This window comes from Petaurus breviceps, unplaced genomic scaffold, assembly GCF_028583685.1.
Source record: "Petaurus breviceps papuanus isolate PSGF00001 unplaced genomic scaffold, PetGlider_PUasm1.0 90451, whole genome shotgun sequence".
Classification (NCBI taxonomy): domain Eukaryota; kingdom Metazoa; phylum Chordata; class Mammalia; order Diprotodontia; family Petauridae; genus Petaurus; species Petaurus breviceps.
In genome coordinates, this window is record NW_027187258.1 from 223,096 (window position 1) to 242,242 (window position 19,147).

Genomic DNA, 19,147 nt, shown 5'->3' on the forward strand with positions numbered 1-19,147 from the left:
CTCTCTCTCTCTCTCTCTCTCTCTCTCTCTCTCTCTCTCTCTCTCTCCCTCCCTCTCCCTCTCCATCTCTCTCTCTCTGTCTCTGTCTCTCTCTCCCCCATTGCATTTCTTTCTCTCTCTCTCCTCTCCCCCTCCTCCCTCCCTCCCTCCTTCCCTTCCTCTCTCTCCCTCTCTCTCTCTCTCTCTCTCTCTCTCTCTCTCTCTGTCTCTCTCTCTCTCTGTCTCTCTCTCTCTCTCTCTCTCTCAAAATCAGAGCAGTTGACAATTTCTTGAGTTGCCTTAATGATGGGTTCATTCTTTAAAGTGTGGAGGAATAAATGAGGGGACCTGCTACTCTGGATCTAATTATCATTAACAAGAGAGAACTGAGTTCTGGGGGTAGAATCCATGGCAGCCTTGCAAAGAAGTGCCACTCTAGTGTAAAACTTGTAATAAGGGAGCACTTAGCTCGTACATAGTCTGACAAGTAACCTAGATTACAGGAACGGATTTCAAAGGCTTCTGAGAAAGGAGAAGTCGAATCCCATGGCCTAAAATTCACCAGGGGAAATCAGCCTAGGAGGAATCAGAAGTTCTCAGGAAGGAAACTTTGAAGACACAAAGGGAAACAATCTCAACCAGCAGCTAAAGGGAGTAGGGTGGCCAACCAGAGATCCAGGTGACTTACTTTTGCCTGCTGGCTCATGGTAGGAGCACTTCCTGTCTTGCCGTGGAATCCCCCTCCCAGGCCCCAGGAAAATAAAAGTAGCTCAGCCTCCCAAGGGACACATCCCCATATCTGTCTCTGCTTTCAATCATTAGTGTCCTGGGAAGGCATATTGCCATTTGAGCTGGCTTCTATTTCCCAGACAGTAGGACCCCTGGGTCCGACACTAATTGGGGGAGACCTTGGGGAGGCTCCCGGCACATTCTAATCATATTGTAACGGTGTTGAGGCTGGAGGAGCTCCCCAAGGCCACCTCTAGGCCAATAGTTTCTAATACTTGCACGTAGGCTGCATTTCTTAGCTCCCTCCCAAGGCCCCTTTTGCCCTCAGCAGCCTCAGCCAGGGGGTGTGAAGCTGGGCAGTGAATGCTTGGCAGACTGGTAAAATTCTGCCCGAGATCAGCAGTTGGGAAATCCTGGTCCATGTGTTCCGATCAGCACGGGAAGGAAGTGAGGGGGGAAGGCTTTTGATTCATGTGACGGGGGAGCCCCTGCAAGTGCATTTCTGAGGCTGATCCATGTGGTAGGATGCACAGTAATTTGACTTCCTTTGCCAGTGTATCCTTACTTAGCTGGTACAGTTGGAAGTTCCTTTCTTCAGGTCTATCACTGTCCTGGTCACCCTCCCCTGCACCCTCTCTGGGGAAAAAGAATAATAATAAGTAACATTCTATAGCCCCTACTCTGCGCCAGGCACTGTGCTGAGTGCTTTTCAAATCTGATCTCATTTGATCCTCACAACAACCCTGGGAGGTAGGTGCTATCATCATCCTCATTTTACAGTTAAGGAAACTGAGGCAGACAAAGTTTCAATGCCTTGAACAGAGTCACACAGCTAGGAAGAATCTGAGGCTAGTTTGGAATTCAGGTCTTCCTGACTCCAGCCACCTCAATGTCCTCAATGTCCATCTTACGTGATGGGGCTCAGAACTGAGTGCAATGCCCCAGTTGTGGTCTGACCAGGGCAGAGGACAGTGGGCCCATCATCTCCTTATTCCAGGAGCTAAGCCTCTCCTAATGCAACAAGCAGTCTCCCTCCTGCCAAGGCCCTTCCCCTGAATTTCTAACAATTGTCCTTCAGCTAGGCATTTCTGTCTTTTTAAAAAAATCCATTTTTCTTGATATCTTTTGCATCTGTTTCCCTTCCTCTTTTCCCATTCCTTAAAACAAAACCTTTAAAAAAAAAATAAAAAGAGGAAGAGGTGAAAACAATTCAATACAATCAACACATTAAAAAAATTGGATAGTAGGTGTCATGCTCCGTACCCTTTGACCTCCTGCTCAGGGATCTTCTCTAATTTCTCCTTTGGGGTCACATCTATTCCAGTAACATTGTTGTAGTCATTGTGTAGATTGTTTCACTTTGTATCAGTTTACAGAAATCTTAGTAGGCTTCTCTGTATTCATCATATTTGTAGTTTTTCATAGCACAGTAAAATTCCATGTCCAATATTCATGTACCATCATTTCTTTAGGCATTCCCCCAACTGAAAGGGGTCTACTTTGTTATCAGAAAAAGTGGTACAGAAAAAGCATATGGAACCTTCTTTTTTAAAAAAATCAATGACCTTCTTGGGGGATGTGCCTAGCAGTAGAGTGTCTGGATGCAAAGGTTGGGACATTTTAATCACTTTTTTGCATAATTCCAAATGGCTTTGCAGAATGGTTATACTAATTTATAGTTCCCCCAACAAATGCCATAGCACAAACATTCTTGTCTTGGTCAGACTAGAAAAAATACACATCAGTTCTTTCTTCAAATCTTTAAAGACTGACAAGAGAAAACCTATAGAATCTGCAGAAATCTTGGCATGCAATCTAACAAGGCTCAATCATCCAAAGAACAATTCTAGATGAAACATAAGGAAGGTGACAAGCAAAAAAACAAACAAAAATGACAGTGAAATCTTTGGACTATGAAACCAAAATCTCCAACAGGCTTCATCTAAATGGCAGTAGGAATGGCACTAGGGAAGATGAAGCCAGGCTATGTTGTTGTGTGTTACCCACAAAAGAGGGCAACTAGGGGGCGCTGCAATAGAGTCAGGAAGACAAGTTCAAATACAGCCTAGGTCTCTTCCTAGGTGTGTGACCCCGGGCAAGTCAGTTAGCCCTGTTTGCCTCAGTTCCCTCATCTGTAAAATGAGCTGGAGAAGGAAATGGCAAACCAGTCCAGCATCTCTGCCAAGAGAACCACAAATGGGGTCACAGAGACATGACTGAAATGACTCACCAACCACAACAACACACACACACAATAAACCTATGTTAGTAGCGATACTATTTTGTCAGCATGGGAGAATGTTTTCAAGATACCTGAAAGGGAGGGAGATACAAAGAGATTGGATCAAAAGCAATCCCAGCATTGTTACCCAAAAGGGCACACTGGACAATCTCATTGACCTTTGCCCCCTGTCCCTTATGTCACATCTCCAAAATTGAAGAATGTTCTCCGCTGATGTGGAAATAATTGTGTACAGCATTGCTGAGGTCAGAAGACTCAGCTCTTAGGGAGGAGGTGGGGTCTTGGAGTAGAGTCTGTCATCTTTGGGAACAGCCACTCATCACTGGGGGACTACTCAGAAGTTCCTTTTCTTTCACTACAGCCCTTTGGCCCAGGGCCCGAGAGGATGACCAGCTCTGTGCATGAGGCCCCACTTTGGCAAAGCCACATGAGATACACTGAAAGAAACTTGGGGGGAGAACTACAAACTGAGAGGGGATCTGGAGAGGCTGAGCTGAACCCTAAAGGGAGCAGAGGGGAGGAGGGAGGGTATCCTTGGCATCCTACAGGTGACAGGCAGAAGGCAAAGTTGCAGGAAGTAAATACTAGGCAAGTTTGGCTGGAACGTAGAGTGTAAAGGACAGTGATGTGAACACAGATGTGCTGAGGCGGTATTTTATGCAGAGGCACTAGGGAGCTACCAAAGCTGCTTGAGTAGGGGAGTGAAACACATAAGGAACAGCTTGCTTAACTGGCTGCTGATTTCCCTATCAAGTTGGCTGCCACCTACGACCCAGCCAAGCGACAGTCGGTAAATTGGCACGCCCTGATCCAACAGGGGCCAGGGGTCAGGGTCTCCCGTCTTCTGCCTCCAGCGGGAAGCGGGGGGGGGGGAAGGGGGGAAGGGGGCGGGACTTGCCTCAGGAGCTCCTCCTACTGGCTGCCCAACTAGGGGAAGCTTAGGCCCCGCCCAGTGCGCCTGCAAAATGGCCGCGGGGTGCGCGCGCGCGCACGGAACCGGGCCCAGTCGGGCCTCGCGGGCGCGCGCAGGGCCGGCGGGCGCGAGCTCGCTTCCCTCGCGGGCAGCCGCAGCGCCTGTCACATGAGGCGGCGCGCGGGCGGCCCGCGGCCCCGGAGCCCGAGGCAGCCGTGTGCCCCCTCCCCCTCCCCTCCCCCTCCTCCCCCCGCCCCCTCCCTTCCCCTTCCCCCTCCCTCCTCCTCCGGGGAGGCCCGGGGTGGCTGGAGAGCCGCCGCTGCCGGGGCCGGGGCCCGGGCTTGTCGCCGCCACGGCTCCGGGTCGGGCGGGCGAGGTGAAGCCGCCTTCGCCGAGCTCCAGGTAACTCCCGGGGCCGCCCCGGGGGCGCCGGGCGGGACGCGGGGGGGGAGCCCCGGCCTCCTGCCCTCCCTGCTGCGGGCGGCCCCCGCCTCTGCCCCTCTCCTGGGGGGGGGGCGCGCTCCCCCCTTCCCGCGGCCGGGCGCCGCTCCGGGAGGCCCCGGAATGCGGGGCGGCCCGGTCGGATTAACGCGCCCGAGAAGAGCCACGGACACAATCGCTGGGACTGGGGGGAGGCGGGGGGGGGGGGGGGGGGGGGAGGGGTCCGAGCGGGGCGGCCCGGAGCCCGCCTCCGGCTCCGCGTTTGAATGATTCCGTGATCTGCGGCCGGAGGGGGGGGGGGGGGGGGGGCGTGGAAGGGAGGGAGACTGGGAGACGCAGAGACACAGAGACAGAGAGACACAGCCGAGAAGCCGGCGCAGCTCAGTCGAGGCAATAGTTTTCTCCTGTCCTGTCTCTCCCTCTAGATCTCTCGATCTCTGTCACCTGTCTCTCTGTTTCTCTGTCTCTCTCTCTTTCTCTCTGTCTGTCTGTCTGTCTGTCTCTCTCTCTCTCTCTCTGTGTTTCTCTGTCTCTGTCTTTCTCTCTCTGTCTCTCCCTCCCTCCCTGTCTCTCTCTATCTCTTTGTCTCTTTCTCCTTTTCTCTCTCTGTCTCTCTCCCTCTCTTCCTCTCCACCCCCTCCCCTTCATTTTTCTTTTAAAAGTCTCCAAGAGCACTTCACAATGGGAGTCCTTCCCCATTCTCTGAGGCTTAGCCGTGCCCTTTTGGGGGAGACACAGCGTGTAAACTGCAGCCCTGCCAAGCCCAGTGTGGCGCCTGCATAGCTAGCCAGTTGCCCCACCGGTGCTGGTGGCGGGCCCAGGCCAGGGCGCCTGCTCCCTTCCTTGCCCCAGAGGCCCTCTGGTAACCACTGGATTCTCTGAATCTTGGGCACCACGCTAACCAAGCCTTCCTCGTTTTCTCTAGAGCAGCATCGCACTGGGTGTGATTGTTAAGAGTAGCCCCAAAAGAAGCATTCGTTATTAAGTGCGGGACCTCCTGAGCCAGCCCCAGGAATAAGTCAGGGCCAGAGGAGCAGCCAAAGGGAGTGCCCACCTCCATAGAAAGTCTCTACAGAGCCGAACACAGTCTCAACACTTTGACAGCCTTATTGGGCTGGGGGGTTATTTCAAGCCTATTCAAGCACTCTTAATTACTGACCCACGCACAACTTGAAGAGAAATGACAAATCCCGAGTCCAGTTGCCAGCCACCCATTTGCAGGCATTTCCTCCCTCCTTCCCGGAGGGCAGGCTGGGACCCCCGGCCACCCTCAAGAAGCTCCGAAAAGCCAGACTTGCCTCCCCATTGACTAGAGACTGACCAGAGTGGGGATCCTAGCGGGATTCTCGCTGGGGGCCCCCCATTCGCACGCTTCTCGCTTGGCTTAAGCAGTAAGATGAGACTTTGAGTATTTGTCAGAAAAGATAGAGAGATGATTTGTAAGTGTTGAAAATAGTGCCTTTACCTTTTTTTGAGTTTCTTGCTTGGAAGTTTCAGTTTTTCCACATCTGTCTTCCAGGGAAGAGGGACCAGACAGCTGCTCTCACACCAGCCAGAGCACATAGCCAAGCTTTCCCCAAGACTAGAGGTGCATTTTTTTTGGAGGGGGAGGGGAGCAAAAGAGCTGTAACCCCCAGCCCAGGGAAGGTAGGAGGGAGGATCTGGAGCTGGGGGGAGGGGGAGGGAGGGGACCATAGGAGGAGTGACAGGCAGCCAGCTGCTTCTTAAACTTAACCCTTTGACCATCTGGCAAGGACAAAATATATTCCACGTAGAAAAGCCTCTTCTGGCCTTGATCACAACGGGAAGCAAAATTACACTTGGGGAATGAAATAGGGAAAACGGTTTTCTTGATTTTTTTCCTTCTCAAATTCTGTGCGTGTAAAAATGTGAGTAATACTGCCTTTTTTCTTTTCCTTTGTTTTGAAGCCTTTGCTGAAATCTCTAGCGACATGAGATGTAAACTCTGAATAGGGTTTTTAACTCATTTGAGCTCCTTTCCATCACTTCCCGCTTTGGTGATTCTGTGTTGCCGAGACTCTCTTGGTACCTCTCTCTCGTCTTCTCTACTGAACTCTCTCTAGATCACTTGCCCAGAATGCAGAAAGATTTTTCAAATGAACTTTTTAGCTCATCAGACTCAACTTTGCTAATGCTTAAACTCAACAGCTGCTCTGTGCAGCTTTCCTCCCTAGACTGAGGAATGATGTGGTCTGCATTCTGGCTAACATGGGCTCCTGAGCTGGGGATCTGGTGGCTTTTCACCTTTTGCCAGACTTAGAGCTAACATTGGAACCCGGATCCTGGCATTTTCAGCTTGGTGCGCTTTCCCGTTCCTGCCATTCTGTAAATCCTCTGAAGGGATTGTGCCTGGCGTGCTGGCGGGTGGTGGGTGGCGGGAAACTGCTTCCACAGAGCCTCTGCTGATCCCCACAGTGTTGGCAAAGCCTGGCAGTGTTCCCCTCTCCCTCTTCCAGTGACTCTGGGCCCATTCCATAGCAGAACGCCATCGAAAGGGCTTTACTTTTTTCAGCTCCCTAGCCCCTTGCACAGAGGAGCCACTGCTGATGCTTTTTCTCTTCCTCTTCTCCTGTGTGGGGACACTTGGGAAGCAGAAGGAGACTAGCTGAAAGTCCAGAATGAGCACTGGCATGTTAGCACTGTTTGAACCATGTGGTACAAGTTCTTCAGGATGGCTTCTGGTAACATTGTTGGAACTGGAAGGCACAAAGACACCTGGGACTTTAGTTCTTTCTCTTTGTCCCCTCTTGTGAGTTCTGATTTCCAATTCTCTCGATTTAGAACCAGGAAGGTATTTCCAAGTCATCTTGTAGATGGGGCACCTGGGGCCCAGAGCTGTGATGCTTTTCCAGCTTCTGCCCTCTGCCACATGGCCTCTTTCAGTTTGTAGCTTCTGATCTGTTAGATGACCAAGTAACAGAACCTGAATTAGAACCTAGATCTGGGCTTCAGATCGAAGATTCTTTCCACTGGGCTTAAGTTTAGGGTTAGGGGGTAGATTAAATGAAGTCCTCTTTTCCCATGGGGGGGGTACTTGGGCAGCAGAAAGAGACGAGCCCATTTGGCTGCTTCAGGGCATCTCCCTTTCCCTGTGCTCCCGCCACCCTTGTTTGGCATCACTGGGGCAAGGGCTGTTCTGAGGAAGAACTTTCCATGTAATTGAAGCTTACTCCTTCAAGATATTGTGTAGTTCCCTCCCTGACTGACCCCCATCTGTTTTGATTCCTGGCTGGGGGGGCGGGGGGGAAGGTCTCTGGTGATGATGCCCTTGCCTCCCACTTCTTGGGCTCCTTCTTTTACATTCTCTTTTGCCCTGGCTATTGGTGTGTGTCCCTGCTATCCACCCCCTCTACTCCTCTATTAGGACTTAGAAAGGGGGGCCCAGCTTGTTCTTTGGGGAGCCCTTTACCACATCTGTCTGAGGCCCCAGGGCTTTTCTTCTCTCCCCTGGACTGCCCAAGGCCTTTTCCCCTTCCCTACAATTTGGGGTCTGCATTCCACAGAGCTGAGGTTTCTGCATCTGACTTCCAGATAGGAAATGTCACTAGCCTTGAGATGGCATTAATCCCTTTTGACTGGGCTTACATTCTTTTCCTAGATTTGCTCTTGCAGCCTTCCTAAGAGGTGGCGGATACCCTTCTCCTGAAGCCCCAGGGAAGCCTTTCTGCCTGGGCCTTCACTCCATTCTCACAGTCAGATTCTCCCTTCTTTCTTCCCCTCAGGTATGATGTCTGCTCAGAATGGTGGGGGTGGACTACTTTCTGTGGGTGTCACTCTCTTTGCTAGGAGAGCCAAGAACAGAAGTCCTTGGTCTCCCTTGGCTTTGGAGGCCCAGTCATGTTATTATCTCCTGGCCTTCACCTTTAGCGCACTCCTCAGAACCGCTGGAGCCACCAGGCAGCCCACTGGGGAGAATAATGGAGTGGGGCAGGGAGATCCCACACTTACTTAAAGTGGGAGGTGGGGCTGTGTGTGTGTGTGGGAGCAGAAACAAGCCTGTCAGAATTGTAAGGGAGACAGATGTTAGAAAAAGTACTCTGTTATAAGCATCCAACATCGAGGCAATGTCTAGGCATCCGGCGTTTAGAATTGGCAGATGTTTTTTCACACATCGTGATGTCTGTTGATCTTGTTGAGCTGGTGGTGCTGGAGAGTGAGGACCCCAAGGAAGAGGCACAAAGCAGGCACTGTGCTGGGGTGCTGTCTCTGGGCAACCAGTGGATCCTTTCAGGGGCTGCCCTGGAGTGCTCTGTGTGTGTGTGTGTGTGTGTGTGTGTGCATGTGCGAGAAAACAAGAATTGAGCTAACAGTCTATGTATGTATGCATGCATGCATGTGTATATGCAGTACATATGTGTGAGTCTGTATGTGTGGGTATATGTGTGCATGGGTATGTGTGGGGATTTTGTTTCTCAATAGGATTAGATTCTGATGGATGAGAAGCCTTTTGGCAAAGAAATCTTTCATGCGGTTCTTCTTTTAGAAGCAAATACCCTTTCCCAAGTCCATGTGATGGATTGTATTGGGGTTTGTGGCACTAGCAGAGAAACTAAAATCAGGCATGTTGTTAGCTGAGGGATGAGATCATAGCATTGGATTTGGAAGCTGGAAGAGGTCCTAGACATCTGCAGATAAGGAAACTGAGGCCTGGAAGGGAGGGTGCCTCAAGGCAAGGGGCAAGGTTGCCTCCCTGAGTCCAGGGCATTCCTCCGGTGCCCCAATGCCGCTTGCTTTGGCCTGGCGGCCCCTGCAGGACCCCTGGAGGACTGGCTGCAGCCTTTCCATCTGCACTGTGTTTCTGTACCATAACAGAGGCTCTCATTACTCCCAAAGCAAGCATTAGCTGTTTTTCTAAAGAAAGTCTCCTCTGAGGTTTCTACCTTCTTTTTTTGACTTGTTACTGAGTATTTTACCATTAAAAAAAGAAGCTATGGGATCTCAGGTTTTAACCAGAATTATGATTCAAAACTTCCGGTTTCTATTTTTTTCTACATCAGCAGTGCATGAAGATTTCCCTGTGGGTGGCACAGCTGGCAGATTTTTCCTTGTTCTTCCTATCGGGTGTGAACACTCCAAAGTATGTTAGTGCTGTGGTCATGGGGTAGTAGTTGTTAACCAAGGTAAGGACAGGAGTTCACTTCCTTGGAAATCTTATGAGTTCTAGTATCCTTAACCCCACAGCCATGAAAATAGCAAATAGCATTTCTCTTTTTACTTTCTTGGAGTTTCTCTCCTTCCAAAAGGATTCAACGCCAGTGTGGTGGGCTGAAATTAGCCGAAGGGGCGACTTTACTGAGCGAGCTGGATGTTAGTTGTCACAGAAGAAACGGAACCCAACAAAGGCCATGAAAAGGGAACTGGCCCTGGGAGTTCCAGGCACCTGAGATGAGCCGATTGGGTACCCACCCTGGCCTGAGGTTTCCTGGCCACTGTGAGCCAAAAAGGGAAAGACACTGGCTTATATAACGTTAACTTTCGGATCAAAGAAAGCATACATACTTGCTGGCAGACACTAGCTTTTTCCTGGAACTTAGCTCAAGGAGAAATTCATCATATGGCTGGTTCCTTGTATAACTTGGTGGATAATCACTTCGGCTGAGGTTTTGCAGAAGACTCAGAAATGTTGTTAGACCAGATTCTTGGATCAAGCCCCTCCAACGTCAGAGGGCATAACATTAAATCCTAATTTCGTGAAGACATTTTTGTGGGGTCCTGGGATTTTGCTTTCTGATGTTTTTACTTAGTGCCTAGTTGGAGAAACTAGAAGAATGGGTGATGAACATGTCCATTAGACAGATGCTCTTAAATATGCGGTATCTGAAAGCAGCCAGGGCAAGGCTGGGGTACAGTGGATTACTGACTGAGTTCTGGGAGTACCTGGCTTGGGTAAAGGATATTCAGTGATGTTGGTCCACGTGAGAGCCACGGCTTTAGATGTTAACCATGAGCAGGGCAAGGTCTTGCAAAACCATGAGTGATCCCTGCATTCTCTTCCTAGAGTAAAAGCCAAGCCCTCCTTGATGTGGGCTGAAGGGATGCCTACAGGTGGTATCCTGATGGGATCTTTTCCCCCCTACCATGAAAATGAACTTGGGATTTTCTCAAGTATTTGTATAAGTATTTGGTTGAGACCTCAGAGTTCGGAGCCATACAGTGTGGAAGAAATGACTTTAGCTTGAAAAATGTGTAGCATAGGTGTTGGCCTCATCTATAGCAAACTGAAACTCAGTCTGGCCCCACAAAGAATGTCTGGTTTTCTGTAGTGTTGCATGCTGATGGCCCCGCTGGGTGAGTTAGCTACAAAAGACCTTCCCAAATTGCTGATTGGGTGATTTTAGAAGGCCTCTTGAGATATTGTTGATGGAGGCCTAGCATATCCTAGCTGGGATTGTGGCAGGGATGTTGGGCACTTGCTGACAGGTCAAAGGTCAGCAGAAAGGCTCTCCTCTCAGGTCACTGACCTGTTGTTCTTAAGGTCTTTCTATGGTACCACAATGGTAGGACTATGGCTTGTCAAGAAAACTGCTATGGTACTTTTGAAGGCCTATCCAGTAAGCCAACAGACTTACCTTCCCCTTTCATTGACTGATCTTTCCTTTTCCCCAATGAAAATAAAGTAGAGAAAACAGATCCAAATGTCATGGTGCTACTGGAGCGTGTGAATATGTATGGATATGTCTGAATGGACACATGAGAACATGCTGAGTCAGACGGTGTCCCCCTGGAGGTGGCAGGAACTTTCTCTGGACTGGTGGGATGGGGAGGGATGGGGAGGGGGCAGTCCGGAGACCTCCTATAGGAGGGAATTTAATGTCTAATAACCAAGTCTCTGGTATGAATGGAAAAGCATTTAAGTGTATACTATGTTCCAGACGCTGAGCTAAGCACTTCAGATATAAAGGTGAAAGCAAAGACAGTTCTTGCCTCACGCATCTCTGGCCTCATGCAGGGCAGACACTTTCTCATAGAGGGGAGACTGTATCTTTAGTGGGATTTGGCATCAGGGCAGATGGCAGCGTCAGAGTGAATGGCAAGGCCAAAGCAGAAGGTTAGAAGATTGATTCAGGGGTGACTAGGTGGCACAGTGAATAGAGCACCAGCCCTGGAGTCAGGAGGACCTGAGTGCAAATCTGGCCTCAGACACTTAACACAAGACTAGCTGTGTGACCTTGGGCAAGTCACTTAACCCCAGTTGCCCTACCTTCACCCCTCCAAAAAGAAAAGAAAAAAAAAGAAGATTGATTCATTTACCAAGCATTCATTAATTAAGTGCCTTCCATTGCCAGTCCCTGTTGCGGTGGTTTGCAAAGACAAAACAAAAAGGCAGTTTCTGCCCTAAAGGAGCTTGTGTTCTATTAGGAAAGAATATGACATTTCAGCAGATAAATAGAACTTTGAGGTAGAGCTCAGTGAGACTCAGGGTGTTAGGAAAGGCTTCCCATGGAGCTACCTTTTTTGTCTCAGTCTTAGAGGAAGCTGAGGCTTTGAAGAGGCAGAGGTGCAGAGATGGATGATAGAATACTGAGGAAAACATAGGAGACTAGTTTGGTTTCAATGGAGAATGTGGGAGAGAAGTCTGGAAAGGCAGGTTGGAACCACACTGTGAAAGGCTGTCAATGCCAGTTTCCATTGGCTTCTCCATCCTGTTGCATTATGGGACAGCCTGGTTAGCCATTGTAAGATATGATTGACAGTACCTTGTGCATGAAAGATACGTCTGTTTGCCTTGTATACTTGTGATTACACGGTTCTCCAGTGAGTGGTTGAGCCCACCTTGTATTGGCCAGAGTGTAGGATGGCAATGTAAGTCCTCGTGGGGGCTGTAGGTCAGGGTGAGGGTTGGGGTCATTCCATCCAAGTAGTCAACGTGAACCAAAGATTGCTTCTAGTTTCTGGCTAGGGAGACTGCAGTGAAAGAAGAGCCAGCCTCTGGTTGACTAGGGAATTATAGAGAGGACCAGCATGCCTTGGGTTATGGGATGGCAGAAAGAATGGAATTAGCTTCCAGGTCCCACAGGTAGGGCTCAATTGTCAGTGGGTCAGGCGGTCAGGGCAACATTGGGCAGAAGGTTTGGCAAGACTGCGGTGTAACAAAGACTCAGGTAAAGCCTCTCACCAGGCTCTTCTCCCTGTTCTCTACCCCATTTTGCCCTTCTTTAGCTCAGAAGAATGTGTGCGAGCATGTGTCTGTGTGGGGGGAGGGCGTTAATACCTGCTCTTCCTCCCAGGGTAGTTCTGAGGAGCTACTTCCTTCCCCTCCTCTTGGATTTCAGGCTCCTGAGGATGTCCCAAGGCTTTTTGACAGTCTGGGTAAGTTTGGGGATCCCTTCTTCTCAGAGTAAGGTATTTAAATGCTTCATATAAGGTACAGATGATTACAAAGGAAGTCAGTTATATTGAAATGCTTACTTAAATATTAATATCCCAACCCCCCCCCAACTTTACAGAGCCCAGGTTAAGAACCCCTGCTTTAGGGAGTTACCTACTCAATACATTTTGAAAAGTGCTGGGAGGCCTGTCTGACTGTGTTCTCCAGCCCTACCCCCTTCCCCTCTTTGGAGCCTGAAATTCTCATCTTTAGTTGCTCCTTTGGGATAATACATTGTCTCTAGAAGGCACCAAGTTAACTGTCAGCCAAAGAACAGGTCAGTGTGGCTAGGCAGAGAGGAGAGCTCGGGGCTCTGCTGGGGAAAAGGGGGAGTGTAGCAGGGAGCTCTGGGTGATCAGGAGCAGATGCGATGAGGCCATGGGGCAGCCCTGCAGGGGGCACCAGAAAGGGAGGGTGAAGGCAGGCCAGCTGTGGACAGCTGGCATTGCTGTGAAAGGCAGGGCTGCTTATGGAGGAGGGAAGCACTTCTTCTTTGCTTCCCAGATGATCCTGAGGGTTTATTGGGCCACAGCAAAAACCTGACTTGGGGTGCTCACAATTATTAGGGTACAAGGTTTTGTCCAACCTTTTCATTGAACCCTTGGGGAACCTGAGGCCTGAGAGAAGTCACATTCTTATGTACGAAAGCTGTTTTTCCTTGGTTTTCAAATAGAAGTGAAATAATAGCTTAGGTCGCCACGTGTGTCAGGCAGGAAGCATTTATCAAGTGCGTGCTGTGTGCCAGGCACTGTGCCAAGCATTGGGGACACAAAGAAAGGCAAAAGGCAGTCCCTGCCCCCAAGGAACTTATAATCTAATGGGAGAGACAACATGCAAACGATTGTATACAAACAATCTAGAGACGGGAGGAATGGGAAATAATCAGAAGGAAGGCACTAGAATTAAGAAAGATTGGAGGAGACTTCCTGTAGAAAGCAGGATCTTTTAATTAGGACTTGAAAGAATCCAGGGAAGCCAGGAAGGCACAGAGGAGGAGAAGAGCAGTCCAGACATGTGGGACAGACAGTGAAAATGTTCAGAGTTGCTAGATGGAGGGTCATGTCCATGGCACAGCCTGGAGGCTGGGGTAATTGGATAGAAGAGTCCATGGTGTGGTGATGTATGGTGTAAGAAGACTAGAAAGGTTGGGGAGGGGGGCTGCCAGAGGATTTTTTATTTGATCCTGGAGAAGATAGGGAGCCACTGGAATTTATTGACTAAAGGAAGGGTGACATAGACCTACACTTTAGGAAGGTCACTTTGGCATCCGAGTGGAGGATGAACTGGAGTGGGGAGAGACTTGAGGCAGGCAGCCACACCATCAGGCTATTATAGTAGTCCAGAGTGGAGGTGATGAAGGCCTGCAGCAGTGGGGTGGCAGTGTCAGGGGAGAGAAGGGGGTGTATTAGAAGGATGCTGTAGGGGTGAACTGGACAGGCCTTGGTGATAGCTTGTATTTGGGTGGTGAGAGATAATGAGGAGTCCAGGATGCTTTGTAGGCAGGAGCCTGGGAGCGGGGAGGATGATGTTGGCCTCTAACAGTAATGGGGAAGGGAGGAGGGGGGAAGGTTTAGGGGAAAGAGAATGAGTCCTGTTACGGACTTGTGTAGGGGTTCCGTCCAGATGTCCTTGGTGAGTCAGATAAGGAAAGATCTTTTAAAACTGGACTCCTAACTGGGAGGCCAGGAACCTGTTATTTAAAAAATATAGAAATGTGACACAGGCATAGCCACAGCCCTGCATTTTTTTTTCTATATTGATCTTTCCAAAAAAATAGAAATTAATTTTTTTAATTTTTAACATCCACTTTTATAGAGATTTTGAGTTTTAAATTTCCTCCCCCCCCTCCAAGACAGCATACAATCTGATATAGGCTATAGGTGTACAATCATATTAAACGTATTTCCACATTAGTCATGTTGTGAAAGAAGAATCAGAACAAAAGGGAAAAAACACAAGAAAGAAAAAACCAAAAAAAAGTGAAAATAGTCTGCTTCACTCTGCATTCAGACTCCACAGTTCTTTCTCTGGATGTGGATGTCATTTTCCATCATGAGTCTTTTGGAATTGTCTTGGATTCTTGCATTGCTGAGAAGAGCTAAAGTCTATCAAAGCTGGTCATCGCACAGTGTTGCTGTTACTGTGTACAATGTTCTCCTGGTTCTGCTCACTTCACTCAGCATCAGTTCATGGAAGTCTTTCTAGGATTTTCTGAAGTCCACCTGCTGATCATTTCTCATGGAACAATAGTTTTCCCTTACATTCGTATACCACAACTTATTCGGCCATTCCCCAGCTGATAAGCATCACCTCAATTTCCAGTTCTTTGCCACCACAAAAAGAACTACTATAAATATTTTTGTACATGCGGGCCCTTTTCCCTTTTTTATAATCTCTTTGGGATACAGACCTAGTAGTGGTATTGCTGGATCAAAGGGTATGCACAATTTTATAGCCCTTCGGGCACAGTTCCCGATTGCTCTCCAGAATGATTGGATCAGTTCACAAACCCACCAACAATGCATTAGTGTTCCAATTTTCCCACATTTCTAACATTTATAATTTTCCAGTTTTCTCATGTTCATCAATCTGATAGGTGTGATGTGGTACCTCAGAATTGTTTTAATTTGCATTTTTCTAATCAGTAATGATTCAGAGCATTTTTTTCATATGACTGTAGATAGCTTTAATTTCTTCATCTGAAAACTGCTTGTTCACATCCTTTGATCACTTATCAATTGGGGAATGACTTGTATTCTTATAAATTTGACTCAGTTCTCTACATATTTTAAGAGATGTGGCCTTTATCAGAGATACTGGATATAAAAAGTGTTCCCTGGCTTTCTGCTTCCCTTCTAATCTTGGGTGCATTGGCTTTGTGCAAAAACCTTTTAATTTAATGTAATCAAAATTATTCATTTTGCATTTCATAATGTTCTCTATCCCTTATTCAGTCACAGTTTTCCCCCTTCTCCATAGATCTGACAAGTAAACCATTCCTTGCTCTTCTAATTTGCTTATTTAAAAAAGCCAATTAGGAGAGCAAGCATCAGTGAATGGGTGCTGCCTCAGTCAAACTGAGACCTGTTAAAGACCTTAGCTTCCTGGGCCATCTCCAGTTGTCCTCGCCACTGGCCCCAGATGGCTCCACTTCACTTGCATGTCATGGCATCACCTCCCTGATGTCATAGTTCTCTTCAATTTGCTTGTAGTATCGCCCTTAATGTCTAAATTGTGTACCCATTTTGACTTTATCTTGGTATACAGTGGGAGATGTTCTATGCCCAGTTTCTGCCATACTATATTTCAGTTTTCCCAGCAGTTTTTGTCAAATAGTGAGTTCTTAGCCCAGAAGCTGGAGTCTTAGGGCTTTAGCAAACAGTAGCTTACTAGAGTCATTGACTGCTGTGTCTTGTGTACCTAACCTGTTCCACTGATCTACTGCTCTATTCCTCAGCCAGTACCAAGTAGTTTTGATGACTGCGCAACCCTATTTTAAACCATGGTCTCGCTAGTTCCCAGCTTGCTTGCTCTGGCTTCCTCTGTCAGACTCTAAGGGTCTTGTTCCTTTGGTTTTTAGATAAGAGGGAAATGCTGGCATGTGGTTGGTCCCTGAGCCCTGTTGATTTTTCTTTCCAAATCCCTCTTGTCTCCTTCGTTTCCTTGCCCAGTGCCTTCATCCTGCTCCTTGCCTGCTGTCTCAGGCTTCCCATTTTCTGCCTCAAATCTCGTTCTGTTGCCATCTAGCCCTGCTCCCTGCCCCCAGTCTCCCAGAAGCACTGCTGCTCAGGTCAGTCCTCTCTCACAGCCCTTCAGAGGCTCCTGAGCCCGCCTTACCACCCAGCTTTTGTCAGGCTGACTTTCTCATTGTTGATGCAGTTAAAACCACACCAGAACTAGAGTCAGCTGGCTTGAGCTCAGTGCCTAGCTCCTTACTCAGTAGCTGTGTGCCCTTGGGCAAGTCTTTTAACTATTCTGTGGCTCTGTTTCCTTCTCTGTCAAATGAGGGGCTTCGACTTGGCCTTGGAGGCCCTTGCAGCTAGAAATCGAGGGTCTTCCTGCCCAGTGCTGGCACTGTGGTGCCACCTAGCTGTCCAAATTATGCCCATAGCAATAATGCCAACACAGAATAACACAAGTGTACGCCAGAGGGGCCCATCTCAGGAGCTTTAGGAGAAAAGCAGCCTGGAGAGGCTTTAGTGACTTACCCAAGCTCACTCTGTCTCCAAGCTTTTATTAGGCTTCTGCTAAGTGCTGAGGTTGTACAGGTGGGCCCTAATATTCTGGTGTTTTCTACTGTGTTCTAGTTTTGGATTTGGGCTTGAAAGGATGTGGAGGAAGTGAGCAGGCTGAGCCAGGGACAGGCATGATACTCTATTTGTGGGGAAACAATGTGGCCAGTGGTGTGGAGGCTGGAGAGTCAGAACAGGGAGAGTAGTGATCCAGTTGCCCAGGGGTATGGAAGGGGAGCAACATGAGGTTGGAGAGGGCCTTGAATGACAGACCCAGAAGCTTGACCTTAGCTCAGAGGCAGAACCAGAGATCTTTGAGTGGAGGAGAGAGACCTCCAGATTGCTGTGTGTACAGGGAACATTGTCTGGGCTGACATTCAGAGAATTCTCTCCATGAAGTGCCCAAGTGTTGCCTTTGGGGGGAGGGCCTGTGCTTGGGGAGACCCATGAGCCTGTCAGTTCCTTTGTGGGTTTCTGCAGCAATGACTGATGGCCTTCATTGAGAAGATACAGTTAACTAGATTTGGGGTCCAAGGAGTTGAGTTCAAATTCCCACGATGTGGCTGTGTGCAAATTCCTTTTCTCTGGGCTCCCGTTTCCTCATTTGGTCTGGGTGTTTCCTAAGGTCCAAATTTATGATCCAGTCAATATGATAGGAGCAGCTCAGTGATGAAGCTGGGCCTGAAGCCAGGAAGGTCTGAGTTCAAACCTGGCCTCAGACACTTACTGGCCGTGTGACCCTGGGCAAGTCACTTCACCCTATTTGCCTCAATTTCCTCATCTGTAAAATGAGCTGGAGAAGGAAATGGCAAACTGCTCTAGTGTCTCTGCCAAGAAAACCCCCAGTGGGGACAGGGAGAGTCAGACAAGACTAAACAGGAAAAAGAATATGGTGGGGCTCTTGTGTGCAGGGGCATCCTGAGTGAGATGCTGCCTTCAGTTACCCTTCACACCTCCACTAGGAAACTACAGATGTTCAAGGCCAGGTAGTGGGCACATCTGTGGAGCCAGAGAGATCTTAGTGCAGTGGGGGCCAGGGAGGTGGTAGCCCCAGTGTTCTGCCACTGGCATCCTGGGTGTCCAGCACTCCAGTGCTGCCCTTTCTGGCCTTGGTGGGGAGGGGGGTGGGTGGGTTGGGTTATGATCACTCAAAGATTCCCTCCTCTGCTCTCCTTTTGAGGGGTCAAGGATAAAGCAGGGCCTCTTGGTCCCTTTCATTTGCTCGCCCCCTCTCCAGGGCCCCATTCTACTTTTCTTGGGATATCAAATCTCCACAACGGGGACAAAGTTGGGATGGGGTTAACATGACCAGCGCAGCAAGAGCTCCAGGGGGCTGAGAGCCCCTCCCATGCCATGGCGGGTGTACCCAAGGGCCCCAGCCAATGTGCCCCTCAGGCAGCCCACCATCCGCTGGGATTTTCAGCTAATTAAAACAATTTTCTATTATTAGAAACTTAGCCATCAAGAGAGACAAACAATCAAACAAACACACAAAATAAGGACTACAGTGTCACATTTCAGAAAGCAGACCCAAATGGCCCCACAGACAAACGCCAGCTCTGTGTGCAGCCCTGCCGCTACCTCTTGGCGTCCTTCCTGACTTGGCGCCCTCCTCCCTGGGCGTTGCTCCCTACTGCTCTTTCCATATTTCTTGGCTTCCCATTTGTTGTCTTTGCACCACCATAATATTCCATCCCATAATTTATTCAGCCATTCTCCAGTGGTTGCACATAGAGGTTTTCAGGTTTTTGCTGGGAACATTCTTGTGCCCTTTGCGTGATTTCTTAGGAGGAAGTCCTTTTGGGTAACAGTTTGTTTCTGCCCCAGGGTCGCGCTGGCTTGGCTGCCAGTCCGGAGCAGTGTCGGCCCTTCTCCCCTTCCCTCACCTCTCCCTCTCGCTCTCCCTATCTTTTTCTCTCACTAGTGACAGTGTAGACATTTCCCTATATCCCCCACTGGTGTTGTTTTTGCCATCTAGTGCTGTTTTAAAGGTGGCTTTACATGGCTGATTACTAGGAAGCAAATGGGAACATTGGAGGTTATGGGAGCCTTCTTGCTGGGGGCAGGGCCCAGAGGCTGTGGGGAAGTAGATTGTAAACAGTCCCCAGGTGGAGCAGCAGGGGGCGCTCACTTCTGGCCCTCCAATTAGCCAGTGGGGGAGGCCCTTCTTTTGTCCCTGGTCCTCAGGTTGTGTCTTTGGTGGTGAGTGTGGTTCCATACTG

At 49.0% G+C, this 19,147-nt stretch overlaps 2 protein-coding genes across 4 annotated transcripts in view; one reads left to right on the top strand and one right to left on the bottom strand.

Annotated features, from left to right (window-relative positions):
- LOC138141650 (ras-related GTP-binding protein A) overlaps window positions 1–5,920 on the bottom strand; it is a 122,719-nt gene extending 116,799 nt beyond the window's left edge. For 2 of the 3 annotated variants that reach the window (XM_069062378.1, XM_069062381.1), the window contains exon 1: window positions 5,770–5,920. In XM_069062378.1, coding sequence (XP_068918479.1) covers window positions 5,770–5,867 — 98 coding nt within the window. In that variant the 5' untranslated portion in view covers window positions 5,868–5,920. The remainder of the gene's footprint in view (window positions 1–5,769) is intronic. The other variant, XM_069062382.1, reaches the window with a different exon arrangement.
- CLCN5 (chloride voltage-gated channel 5) overlaps window positions 4,137–19,147 on the top strand; it is an 82,866-nt gene continuing 67,855 nt past the window's right edge. Inside the window, exon 1 of the mRNA XM_069062391.1 lies at window positions 4,137–4,265. The gene's annotated coding sequence lies outside the window, so the exon portion shown is untranslated. The remainder of the gene's footprint in view (window positions 4,266–19,147) is intronic.